This window comes from Sturnira hondurensis, unplaced genomic scaffold (assembly GCF_014824575.4).
Source record: "Sturnira hondurensis isolate 20B ecotype Veracruz unplaced genomic scaffold, ASM1482457v3 Scaffold0021354, whole genome shotgun sequence".
Taxonomy (NCBI): Eukaryota; Metazoa; Chordata; class Mammalia; order Chiroptera; family Phyllostomidae; genus Sturnira; species Sturnira hondurensis.
The window spans coordinates 15,246,958-15,260,991 of NW_028093985.1; the positions used below are offsets into that span (position 1 = coordinate 15,246,958).

The following is a 14,034-nucleotide window of genomic DNA, read 5'->3' on the forward strand; positions in this document are numbered from 1 at the left end:
TAATTTATATATATGTACTTTTTTAAATACTTCATTTCCTGCTGAGTAGTTCTTAGTTTAAAACTGATCACATCTGTTTGAAACAATAACACCCTGCAGGTGAACTGGGAGATAGTGGGACCCAACTCTCAGGAGGCCCTGCTGCCCCAGAACAGAGACATTGCTGACCCCGTGAGCGGTTCCTTCCATTTCGGAGAGGGAGAAGGTGGCATGAGAACCATAATTCTGAAAGTCTATCCTCATGAAGAAATTGAAGTTGAAGAGACTTTTGTCATTAAACTTAACCTTGTGAAAGGAGAAGCTAAATTAGACTCCAGAGCCAAAGATGTGACATTAACAGTAAGTCTGACTTTATTTTCCCACAAAGTTTTTGATGGAGTTATGAGAAAATGCATTGGCATTTTTATTTTTTAAAGATTTAATCATTTATTGATAGAGGGGAAGGGAAGGAGAGAGGGAGAGAAATATCAATGTATGGTTACCTTTCGGGTGTCCCCCGCTGGGAACTGGCCTGCAACCCAGGCATATGCCCTGACTGGGAATCGAACTGTGATCCCTTGGTTTGCAGGCCTGCACTCAATCCACCGAGCTATACCAGCCAGGGCGCATTTGCATTTTTTTGAATTCTACAGGCTTATGATGGATTATAAGTTATAAAACCAAATTAGGTTATAATAATTCCTATGGTGGTTCTATTACTTTCTTACATAGCCTTATTATTACTATTATTTTTAAGAAGGCTTTAATATAGTGAGAAATATTTATTTTACACTCTTCAAGAAAATTTGGTGGTTTTGGAGTTATTTGCCACTTTTAGGGAGTGGTATTTGTGATATCATTCTGAACATCGGATATCTTTGCCATCAAAGTACATAAAAATTAACTAGTTATGAGTCAGATTGTGTGAAGGAAAAGTGGTACTTGTTCAGTTAGCACAGCGATGTGTTAGATTAGATTTGGATTCAGCATATTTGATATGGGCTACCCCATCCATCAGCTCAGAAAGTGTTGGGCCAAGGCTACTGAAATCAATACAGAGAAATGGACATTTTTTAAGCGTGTAAAATACTCTTTTCTGGGGTCTGTGTCAGTTATATTTTACCAGAGAAATAGAGAGAGAGGGAGGGACAGGCAGAGGAAGAGATAGAGAAAGAGAAAAAGAGATATTGATTGATTGACTTTGTCGGAACCAACAAGCTCTCCAAGCTCTGGGTTTTCTTATACTGAAATTTTGGGGGGCTGAAGAGGTTGATAATCTTGGCAGAGGACTACTTCACACTCCCATAAAGGATTCCAAAACAGAACATGGCAGAATCTGAACATTTTTTGCATTTCGTTTCCCCAGATTAATTTAGCAGAAAAAGAAATGGCAAGCAGGCAGTCTGGCAGGCAAAACCCAGGAAAGGTTTGAAGTTGCTGTCTTGACTTGGAATTTTGTGAGCCAGGCCAGCAGGCTGGAAGCTCATGCAGGTTTCTAAATGGAAGCACACACACATTATTGAGGATAATCTTTACTGAAGTCAACTGATTGTAAATATTAATCACATCTACCAAATACCTTTATAGCAACATCTGGACTAGTGTTTGACCAAACAGTTGGGCACCGTAATGTTTATGTTGACACATAAATCTAAGCATCACAGGGCTTTTTGCTGCTCTCTGCTTTGTATTACAACCAGTAGAAAGAAGTTAGCCAAAACTAACTGGTTATATAAAACAAATGTAGGGCAAATAAGCCTAAATTGAGGCATCAAAGTGCTGTCCTTTTGAGATTCTACAAATTGTGATTTTCCAAGAATTTATTTCCATTATTCTTGGGAATAAGAAAGTGCTTGTTTTAGGAAACAATCAGTGCTATAAAGAAAGGTTTAAAATATCATATAGCTAGGTACATTGTATTTAAGTATTATTTCTATGTTTCTTCTATTTCTTCAGCTGTGTATTAATAAGTTAAATAATGTATTTTCACTCATAGTTGTTAAATATTAATTCACTTTGCTCTGCTTCTATTTTTAGATACAAAAGTTTGGTGATCCCAATGGTGTAGTCCAGTTTGCTCCTGAATCTTTATCTGTGAAAACCTACTTGGAGCCTTCAGCTCTGGAAGGGCCTCTGATCATTACTTTCTTTGTTAAAAGAGTCAAGGGCATTTTGGGAGAGATTAAGGTACCATATTTCCTTTGATTTTTAATTTATTTTTAGAGAGATGAAGGGAGGGAGAGAGGGAGAGAAATATCAAAGTATGGTTGCCTCTTGAGCGCCCCCTATTGGGTACCTGGCCTGCAGCCCAGGCAACTGGGACTCAAACCAGTGACCCTTCCGTTCAATGGCACTCAATCCACTGAGCCACACCAGCCAAGGTCCATTTAATTTTTAAGTAGAGTGAAAATTTGCCTAACAAACATGGCTGAGAAGGACAGAGAAAGTGCGTTGGTCTGGTTAAAGGTTTTTACAAACCGAAGTGACATGAGTTTTCAGAGAAGCTGAGAAGGTTCATTTAAGAACCTTCCGGATGCCGCCCTCATCAACCTCCAGCGGTCTGTCTGCATTCTGTTACAGTTAGATTAAAGAGATCTTCATCACACTTACTCATGAAGAGTATGACTAAACCATGTTGTATTTTCTTGTTTGCCATGTAATGAAGCCTTTTCTACTTACATCTCTGAATGATTTTTATAAATTGCTTAATGTATTCTCCAGGGCTGTATTTCTCAGTATAATTTTTTCACTTACAACTGATTTGTAAGAGGTTTCATTAGTGTGGTCATTGATGTAGAACATTCAAGGGCACCCTTGTAAATCCTAACAAATCTAGTAACAACCTAACAAATCTAGACAAAGATCAAGATCCTTGTCTCACAGATCTGGGTTAGTTGTTTTCTCAAAAAACGTATTTTGTGAAATTTCCCTACGAAGTTACCTATTTTCCTGTAACTGAAACTTGTTCAATTGAATCTTTATGGTTTGTAGGCTGAAAATCCTTGGAAAATAACTCTTAATTCTCAGAAATTTAATAGATATTTTCTTATAGTTAAAAAACAAACAAAAAATTCTGATATGAAGCATTAGATTACTCACTTTTTACCTTCAAATATTGTGTATGGTTTACTATTGAATGCATCTGTGGTCCTGGCATTTTAAGTTAACTTGCTCCTCTTCTTCTCTTCAAATTGTTATTATTTTAGAAGAAGGTTAAGAGGAGATTTTGTGATCTTGTCCTGCAAATATGGCAGCCTGAAAAAGTTACTACGCTTTCATGATATAGATGTCACTCTCTTTAGAAAGATGTCACATTTAAACTAACTAACTGCTTGGAGATTTTGAAATATGATGATGCACAATTAATATTTCCTTTTGCATATTAGAAAGGAAAACATATTTTGAAGAATTTTGGTTCAGTTTACTGAGTTATATAACATTGCTGGATTTTTTTCCTTTTATTTTAGGTTTACTGGGAAATAAGTAGTCAGTTCGATATAACTGGAGACTTTCTTTCCACAAAAGGATTTTTCACCATTGCTGATGGAGAGAGTGAAGTGAGCTTTGAAGTTCATTTGCTACCAGATGATGTACCTGAGATAGAAGAAGAGTATGTGATCCGGCTTGTTTCTGTAGAGGGAGGAGCAGAACTGGATCCGGAAAAGTGCATCACACGGTTCTCTGTTTCTGCCAGTGATGATCCTCATGGGGTGTTTGCTCTGTATGCAGACCGCCAGTCCATACTTATTGGGCAGAACCTTGGTAGATTCATCCAAATTAATGTAACCAGGCTTGCCGGAGCATTTGGAGATGTGGCTGTTGGATATCGAATATCCTCTGGTCATAAGGAGCAGCTGGTTGTTATGGAGAACGCTGAGAGGCAGCTGGTGGTTAGCGATGGTGCCAGATACCAAGTGGACATGGTGCCAATAAAGAGTCAGGTTTGTAGTATTTCTTTAGTGTCCCAGTCATTCCAAACAAACTTCTTCGGTGGGAACCTGGTCCTACCTCATGATCAGTTTAAATCTTAGGTATTTAAATGTAACCATGAAAATGCCTTGGAAAATGCAGAGTAATTATTGCACAATACATAGAAGTGAAGTATTTGCAGATTATAAGTGAATAAATATATTCCAATGTGGAGATAAAATACAGGATCTGACAGAAGTAATGCCTCTTTGAGTGTGGTTGGTGGGGTAATAATATGGGTGTGATAATTTATAGTTTTAATTTGAACATTTCACCTAAAATGCCATATGGTGTGCTTGAGTGTGATATTGTTATGTTACAGAATTACATGCTTAGAATTTTGTAATGAAAATGGGACATTATTCGTGCTGGACCCTATATTTTGTCTAGATAGTAGCAAGCATTAATTTAGTACTTATGAAGTTCCAGAAATTATTTCAATTGCTGCACGTACACAGCCCGATGTACACATATGCACACACATGTGTGCATGCACACAGGATACATGTTGAAGGGGAGAAATGTGGGCTTTCTTGTGGGACTGACGTGTGCTCCCTGGGGTTTGGAGGGGCTCCATGAACACAGAGACTGCTTCTTATCTTGCAAATCTGGAACACAGGAAATCAGCCCTGACTTTCTATGATGGTAATAAGGAGAGAAGGCAGTAGACTGGTATGGCAAGCATCTGGGGTGAGAGTGATAAGAATGTGTGGGTTTCCTGTGAGTCAAGTAGATAACCTCCCCAGCCTTTCTCAGTCTAAACCATGGAAAGTCATTTGAGCGACCCTTTTTTAAAAGTCCTCCGTAGATGATATATTTATTGATTTTAGGCAGGGTGGGTGGGGAGAGATTGAGAGAAAGATGTGAGAAACATTGATGAGTGGCCTCCCATAGGCCCCCTGACTGGAAGCTGGAAGCTTTTGGTGTATGGGATGATGCTGTCCTCTATCCTCCAACCAACTAGCTTCCCAGCCGGGCACAAGCGACTCTGTCTTACTCCTTTTGAGGATAGAACATAACAAGTATCATTCTATGTGCATAGGAAATAAATTAATGTATTTGACACATGAGATGCACTATGGCACTGGGGATTAATTACCTCATGGTTGAGAAAGGCTGCCCCAGAGGGTAACTAGAGTAGAATAATCTGGACAAGAATCTTCGGAGTGGATTGTGAAGCTAGGAGAGAATCTCAAAAAGGTCATCATCCCTGGAGGAAGGGTGAGGAGTGGAATTCTGAAGTCTCTGAGAAACACCCACCTCAGGTCCATGAGAGGCTCAGAATTTGAGTGTCTGTCTTCATGGAAAGAGACGGGTCGGCCAGTGTTAGGCAAGAAGGGACTGCAGTGGCAAGGCAGTATTTGGTCATCATCTCTCACAGCGACCCTCTTCTGTCCCACACCTTGAGAGTGCCCGAGATTGGCGCAAAGGTCTGAGGGGCACAGAAGGAGCATTGAAACATCCTGCTGGGGCCCCTTCCCCACGGTAGACACTGAACCACGAATCAAACAAAAACTGGGATAAACGGGAAATTTAACCATGTGCGCGATGGAAGTTTTGATTGGTATCAGTCTGGCCTTTACTTTCCTGAAAGTAACTGAAAGCCTCAACATTCACCCACAACATTGTCAATGAATAGTGGAAAGAAACCCCACAAAGCAGTGATAGGAGAAAAGTGAATCAGTTTCTTATTTGTATTTCACTAAGTTTAGCCCACTCAGTCATTGATTATCTTAGTTTCATATAAATTTGTGATCAGTAGAACATAGGCTGCTTCTGTTCAGAGTAAGCAACAAGCATGTTATACTAATTTGTGCCTACAATGTAGCCTTTTTTTTATCCTTTCTTGAAGACAGGCCTCTTGATTTTAGAGAGAGAGGAAAGAGGGAGAGAGAGACACATCAATGTGTGAGAGAAATATCAACCCATTGCTTCCCTTAAACTCGGACTTGGGGAACCAAATGGCAACCTAGATATGTGTCCTGCCTGGGAGTTGAACCCATGACCTTTGGCTAACAGGATGACGCTCCAGTCAACTGAGCCACACCAGCTAGGTCTTAGGTAGCCTTTTGATCTCTCGTGTTCCTAAATGTTTACTTTTGTTGTTTGTTAAAGGAGAAAACTGGAGGCCTTTCAGTGAGGCATGGGTTCCATAATTATTCCTGAGTCCCTGTAGTTCTTTGGGAAATTGACTCAGTGCCACAACCCCATTGTATCAACTTCGAACTTCAGTTTCCTGTGTCCAGAAGTTCTCAAAACTGGAACAGAGGGCAAAGTTGGGGAAATAAGAGGTGGACTAACTTAACCAGAACATCATTTTATAAAGTCTTGCTTGCAAATGATCAGAGTTTTTATTTTTTAATACAATGTGGTTATTACATAATTTAATTGTACAATTACATAATAACTTGAAACTTTTTTGCAGACATATCAGTGTAACATCTCCTTCTAAACACATTCAAGTTATAATCTGCTAATGAACACAAGGGACCTTTCCTTCAGTTTTTGTAGGAGTAATTTTGTTTTATATATGTTGTATTGACAGTAAGATTTGACAATAAGACATGGCACACTTAAGATTATGTCATTCTATTATTTTACTAAGCAATGTGGAAAGTGCAAAAGTATTCTCAGGCTATGTATAGGAAAACAAAAATATGTAATATATATTACATGGACCAAAACCATTGATCTGCCTAACTCTGAGATTGTCTCCTGAGATTCCTACTTGGAACATTTTGTCTGGGTAGGATGGTCCTTTTAAAAGCTTAATAATGTGTTTTATAAAGATACTTAGCTTTCTGAATACCTATTTGAATCATCTGTGAATTTTTCAATATCTTTTTGAGCATCATTTAATTATTTTTTAATTTCTGTTTTCAATAGGGAGTAACAAAAGTTTACTAACTTATGCATACATGAAAGCTTCCTCTTATTTCCTTAATTTAATGTCATTTATTAACATATTTAAAATTGCATGGGTTTCTTCTTTCTCTCACGTTCCAGGATTGTAGTATGAGTCCGGATGTAGATTAGATTAGGTGTGATGTGAATTAGCGCTCTGGGATAAGTGTTTGGGGCAGGCTACCACATGCACTTAAACCAAGGGTAGGATTTTTTCAGTGGTCCCCCTCTTTCTACACATCCTGGATGTAATGCATTGCTCTTTGAAGTTGGATGATGTGGACCCTGGCCCACGAGGTCCATGTGTTGTGGCTGTGACAAACAAATTCACACAGACTACAGAAGTCCTGCAGAGAAAAAGGGACAGCATGGCTGCTCTCTAAGTGAGAGAGAGGGCCCCCGACCCCTGCCTGGACAGGCTTTTATTGCTTTTCTGGGCACACTGCATGGAGGATAGTCCTTGTTTACAATGCACAGGTTCACTGTAGGTGATTACCTTTTACAGGTAACAGAGGAAATAATGTTGCTAATTACTTCCAAGAAAAGGCTGTTTGCAGATGCAAGGGGAGAGGTGGTGGAACTGGTTATACTCCATACCTGGAGGTTTAGCACAGACTTTAGGAAGCTGCTTTAAAGATGCACAGTAAACATTTGCTGCCTCAATTCAGGGTGAGGGAGTTTTAGCAAAAAGCAAGCCTCAGAACAGTCTAGGTACAGTGCAGGCCTGATTCCCCATGGGAAAACTAATCCATGGATTTGGCTTCCTGTGTACTGACTGGCACCTGTTGGTTTTCCGATAGGGCCAGGCTACATTTGCCTTGCCAGGAGGATGGGTCCCATAGGTTGGAAAGATATTAATTATAAGAATTATACACAGCTCTGGCTGGTGTAGTTCAGTGGATTGAGCTCGGGCCTGCGAACCACATGATCGCGGTTCGATTCCCAGTCAGGGCACATGCCTGGGTTGCAGGCCAGTTCCCGGCAGGGGACGCAGGAGAGGCAATCATGCATTGATATTTCTCTCCCTCTCTCCTTCCCTTCCCCGCTAAAGATAAATAAGTAAAATCTTTTAAAAAAAGAATTATACACAGTTCTACCTTTTCCACCCTCCTGGTAAAGTTTAGTACCTTCAACTGGTCAGCCACAGACAAGGCAGGGGCTCTTTGAACAGAGGAATTTCCCATTAGGCTCTGAAAATGAGAAGACTCTTGTGCTGGTTTAGCATTGGGATCCTAAACCAGCACACGGAAGTGTAAACTGTTGCCTCCCCTGGGAAACCACAGACTTGTTATGTGAGGTACATGCTGATGATAAGGATCATTGACCCACTAAAGAAACAAGTCTAAGTTCAAAAGTATTTAAGCTAGAATGCAAGAAGAATTTTACATTTGTCATTGAGTTGCTTATTCAAACATTGAGCGCTCACTCTGGCCATCTATTGTGATGTGATAAGCACCCCAGATAGAAAGGTGACAAAGACATGGTCCCCATTGCCACATTGCTCCTTGTCTAGTGCAGAAGGCCCATTAACCACCAGTTATGAAACTGTGAATAAGCAGGGTTTGAGACGGCACAGGATATTAGAGGGCTGTGAATTCTGTTTGGGCTCAGATGTGACCAAGCCTCGTGGGAAATACAGAGAATCGTGTTGGGGCTGCAGCCTGGGACCGGGAGACGGAGGGGCGCACTGGAGCATGAACATGCCTAAAGTCCTTCACGTTCCTCCTCGAAGTTCCACCTGCTTTTCTTCTGTAGGCAAACCAGCTTTTTCTCAAATTACCGTTACTGCTGTTCAGCCTCACTGTTCAGTTACCGTGCCCTGGGGATTTTCTGTGTCACACAAGTGTGTGTGTGCTCAGTGGGCTCGTGAACAGAGGAGACAGGTGGAGGTGCACATGCCTGGGAGCCTGGCCCTTCATTCTTTAGGGAATTAGGGGAAAAAATCCACGGTTGTCGCCTGGTGAACTGCATGGGGAAAGAGGGCACACACACCCTTGGAGGGGAGGCAGGAGACACGTGGTTGAAGTCAGGGCCCCGTAACTTATTTGTGTTTCCTTAGCACTTGGCGTCTGATTCGTGTTCAGTGAGTGTCATTCTGACAGAAACGAAGACTGATGAAATGAATGCGACATCTGTGACCCTCATGTTGCGCAGCATTTGGAACCACTGTGGTGCATATTTTGCACATTTTGGGGGGGTGTGATGTATGTTTAAGTACATTAATTATCTTTATAAGAAGAACAACACAGAAATGGTTATTTTTATATTCAGTAATGATGTACAGAATTTTTAGGAATCTTCCAAGTTGTGGGGTAACTTGGGGGCTTATCCATTATCAATGATATTTCTATGAGAAAATTATATTTAAAAGAAACTTAGAAAACCAGTTTTAACATTCAGTATTTTCCCTATTTTGTTGGATTCTACAACTTTGAACATTTATGATTTAATACATGGTGTTAGCAATTACTTGTCAAATATTCAAATAAGTACAGCTAAATTATTATCTATTTTGAGTAAATTTCAGGGTTGTTAGTTACTATCAAGGAAGATGGAAGAAATTGAGTTTTTCTGGCTTTAGGGGGTGACACTACTCAGCTGTAAGCTCTTTCCATTCCTGTAGCATGTGATTCTATCATTGATAATTACTTCTTGTGAGTCTCATCATTCCTGATGCCACTTGGAAACACATGGAGAATTTGCAGATTTGTGTTTTTTATACCGTCTTACTATCACTCTTTACCCCATAGTCTTTATAACAGTAATTTCTTTTTTTATAATATTGGAGAAAGGGCATAGGTTGATGGACCTGGTACAACCTGAGGCAGTGTGCTAGTGACTTATGGCACATGTTAGTATTTTCCCCTGAAAGTTATTATTTTTACTACTAAAAAAGTCATTGATACTGTCTGTTTGTAGGTCTTTCTGTCCCTGGGCTCTAACTTCACTGTGCAACTGGTGACGGTGACGCTTGTTGGCGGACGTCTCTATGGTGTGCCAAAAATTCTCCAGGGGGCAAAGTCCGCTGTGCTCCCTGTCCCCGAGAGAGCGGCCAATTCTCAGGTAACCGGCCCTGGGTGTGGAGTGTCTGGGAGGAATGAGAAGGCAGCTTTTATAGGAAGGACTGAGATTCGGGCAGAATTTCTTGAGACTTACTGTTTTCTTAAATCTAAGTAATCCTCACATCTGGCGGTGGGATGGGTAAAAAAAGCTATAAAGGAGTTGAGAATTACAAATTGCCAGTTATTAAAGTAATCATGGAGATGTATAATACCGCATAGGGAATATAGTCAATGATATTGTAATAACTATGCATGGTGTCAGATGGGTACTAGATTTATTGAGTTGATCACTTGATAAGCTATATAAATGTTTAATCACTATGATGTACACCTGAAGTAAATATAAAATTGTATGTCAGCTGTAATTGAAAAAAAATGAAAGAAATTAAAAATAAAATTAAAATCTAAGTAATACTATGAATATCAAAGTAGACATTATGGATATATTGTTTGAAAATAGTTTTCAATGTTAGAATAATATATTTCTTTTTAGGAGTTTTAGAAAGTTTGTCTCTTATAAAATTTGATGTAAGGTGCACAATTTTTAAAGTAACAATCGCCTAGAGTCAGAATTTCCAGGGGTTTTCCTTGACTATTGAGGTATTTTATGCTAAATAATTAAAATTAGAATGAAACATCAGTTAACATTTTATACTTTTTCATTTACTAACCTCATGACTCTTTCCCCTAATTTTCAAGGCTGTTTGTGCTGATGTAGGTGTGGTGGTGAGAACCAGTGACAAAGTTGCACCTAAGCATTTGAATTTTCTACCTGAGTTCATTGTAGGAAAGATTGTTTTCTTGTCACTTCATGAATTCCATGAGAACAAAAAATAGCTTGAGGCTGTGTAGGCTGATTCAGTCAGTACAGGAACAAGACAGGGCTGTTGTCTCAGGCTGTGGTGTCATATGTAATTTTGAAACCCTTATGAGGAGTCATTGCATCCTCCTCCTTAAGCTGGGAGCTCCTTCAACTTGACTGAGACAGGCCTGGCCTAAGATGTGGACATGAAGTCCATGCAGATGAAGGGCAGGTACATGGGCAGATCCTGCCAGCAGCTTGTGTCACAGGGTCTCAGGTCTTTCATTCAGTTACTCCCTCATAAACTGCTTGGTCCCCTAAAGTGGAATCCACCCACATCAAAAATAACTGGGAGGAACAGTTTTCTTTCTACACCTCCTCTGTTCAAGAGGGTATAGAACTTAATAATGCTTTGAGGTTTTGCTGTCTTCTTTTTGCTCACAGGTTGTTACACAAACGATTCAACCTGCACCATTCATTTCACACAGTAACTATTTCCCACTCCTTGTTCATGCACAGTGTCACAGCACTGTATCACCTCAAAGGGCAAGATCAGGGCTAGTCGTGGCATACTCCCATCCACACTGTGTGGATGGGACTCCTTCCAATACTTGTATGGTGTGTGTGTCTGTGTGTGTGACACTGTGGCTAGGACATTTGTAAACAGCCACTAGTCATGTAGCAAGCATGATCTCAGCTGTACCAAAGCTTTTGGCAATCTCATCTGGGGTCAGAATGGAGTTTCTTTGTTTCTTCTTCTTCTTTTTTTTTAATCTCCAGAAGCTATCCCGTGGCACCTTCTCACACTGTTCTGCTACTCTTCATTACAAGTTAAAACAGGGAGAATGAGACTTAATTTAGAACCATTAATCGTATGGTCTCCCAAATTTGTAGATACCGAGACCAAAAGCAGTAAACTGATTTGTCCAAATCAGATGAAGCCAGGCATCTGATTTTATTCTTACTCATTGGCCAGCACTTAATTCATCTAGAAATCATTTGTAGCTGCCAGGGTACCTGGGAAGGTTGCCCTTAAGAAAAGATCTTACTTGATGTGGATGAAAAAGATGATTATTTTTAAAAAAATTCTTCGAATCTTCCTTATTCTCAGAAGCAAGGTTAAATTGACTCAAAGAACTTCAAACAACCTTAATAGAAAATCTGTTTCATGGTGCTCATTTTTATAAACAAAGAATATATTAATATGCCTTAGAAAGAAGTCAAATTTCAGGTCTAGACAAATTGGGTTCTAAAAAGACCCATGAATAAGTCACACTACAATGCCATTTTTAAACTTTTGCTTTCATTTAACCATAATTACATTTGTCTTTATGTATATTGTCAATTCAAAGGATTATATCTTGATTTAAAAAGTTAAAAACTATAATCAGAATTATAAAATAGAATAAACTTTCAAGTCTCAGATGTTATTTCATAAACATTACTCTTCAATTGAATATATTTTAAAACAGGAAAATAGATTGTGTAAACCAAGAGTAAGTTGACTGTTGACTTTTAATCCACTCTTCAGAAAACAAGGACCTTTAGAAAGAAATAAAATGTCCTCGGTATGTTTTCCCTCAGGTTGGATTTGAATCTCCTGCTTTCTCACTCATGGACATCACTGCTGGAACAAGCCAAGTGGTGATTTCTAGGAGAGGCACGTACGGCTCCCTCGTGGTTGCCTGGGCAGCTGGATATGCTCCTGGGTTAGAAATCCCCGAATTTGTTGTCATTGGCAACTTGACTCCAAAACTGGGTAAGCTGTAGCTTTTCTAAGATCTGCCCTGTAAAATGTGAAGGTGTGTAGCTGGCCACTAGTTTTCTTGGGTCATCCTTACTCTGGAAAAATGAACTATTTGTTTTGTAGTACAGTGTTCCCATTTTTAAGTGATCAGAATTGCAAAGGCTGCTTGGTGAGGATGAACAAATTAAAAATTTCATGTGTCACCTGGAAATAGTGGCCACTAAGCAGACTGTTTATACATTAGGAGTTTGTTCAAAGTAGTTGGAAAAAACTTAATTTGGACTGTACAGTAATAAAAAAAGACACACCTTTGTGTCCTTTTACTTGTTCACCTGAATATTTGACAGTGGAGCAACTGTTACTCAATCTACCTTATTTTTAATTATAATTATACCATCAGCTTTATGAGGGCCAGTGAGATGCAAATGTTGGAAGGCTTGACCTCTACCAGCTAGAGTGGACAGGGATTGAAAGCAAGGTTTATGTGGTCCAGGGAACTTGCTGTAAGTTCGTTTCCCTCTTTTCCCACTCTTAAAATGTTTTTGTCTTTGTAGACTGTCATAAAATTTTTTAGGTTTATTTTATTTACTTACTTTCCTGTTTATTTATTTAATTGACTTTATTAGGGTGGCATTGGTTAACAAAATTATACAGGTTTTCTAAATGGAATTTTGGAAAAGGAAATGTTTTATTACACGTTATCAGTGTTGAATCCACATTAAGAACTCAGAAATAACACCCTGCTTCGCTTTTCATGTTTCCTTTCAGGGAGCCTTTCGTTTTCCCATGGAGAACAAAGTAAAGGTGTCTTGCTGTGGACGTTCCCCAGCCCTGGTCAGCCGGAGGCCTTTGCTGTCCACCTCTCGGGGGTGCAGAGCAGTGCCCCTGGCGGGGCTGAGCTTAGGTAAGATGGCTCTGAGGAATAATCTGGAATTTATCAGTTGAAACAGGAGGAAAAAAACAAACCCACAAGGATCACTTTCCCTGAAGCAGGTAAGAGCAGCACGTGGCCTGCCTGCCCACGATGCCGTGGAGGGAGGCTGACCTTCACAGTCACCACCGCTGTTTGCCTTGAAGAGAGGTCATCGCAACCTCTAATTCAAGGTTGGCCTGGGGTGACATATCCAATAAGAAACGTAATGGCAAAGCCACCTGTTTTTAAAGGAGCTGTCTTTTGAGGAGTAGCTGGAAAATACTTGCTTTCCCCAAGGGATTCGGAGTAAGAAGAAGCCCTCATAGAAGGATAACAATATAACTTGTACCAATAGCTCATTTGAGTTTGATTTAAATCAGAATTTTGCAGATAAATATATACAAACCAGAGCAATTTACTTTTCTCATAAGTGGGATGTGCTTGACCAGAATGGCAGAAGGCAGACCTTAGAGCCTGACTCATGGATATAGTCCTGGCTTTACCACTTACTTACTGTGTGATTCAGGGAAAGTCACTTCAACTTTCTGTTCTTCAGTCTACTAATTTGGCAAATGCAGAAAATGTGTGGGCAAAATTGGTGTGCGTTCAAGTGTGTTGGTATACATGTTTATGTGTGGGGAAATACTGGTGGGCAGAA

At 39.7% G+C, this 14,034-nt stretch overlaps 1 protein-coding gene across 1 annotated transcript in view; it reads left to right on the top strand.

Moving 5' to 3' along the window:
- Positions 1 to 14,034, top strand: part of ADGRV1 (adhesion G protein-coupled receptor V1) — a 508,576-nt gene that overhangs the window by 191,671 nt on the left and 302,871 nt on the right. Inside the window, exons 68-73 of the mRNA XM_037032075.1 lie at positions 100 to 339; positions 2,017 to 2,166; positions 3,447 to 3,920; positions 9,772 to 9,915; positions 12,301 to 12,475; positions 13,232 to 13,367. Of these exons, the coding sequence (XP_036887970.1) occupies positions 100 to 339; positions 2,017 to 2,166; positions 3,447 to 3,920; positions 9,772 to 9,915; positions 12,301 to 12,475; positions 13,232 to 13,367 (1,319 nt within the window). The remainder of the gene's footprint in view (positions 1 to 99; positions 340 to 2,016; positions 2,167 to 3,446; positions 3,921 to 9,771; positions 9,916 to 12,300; positions 12,476 to 13,231; positions 13,368 to 14,034) is intronic.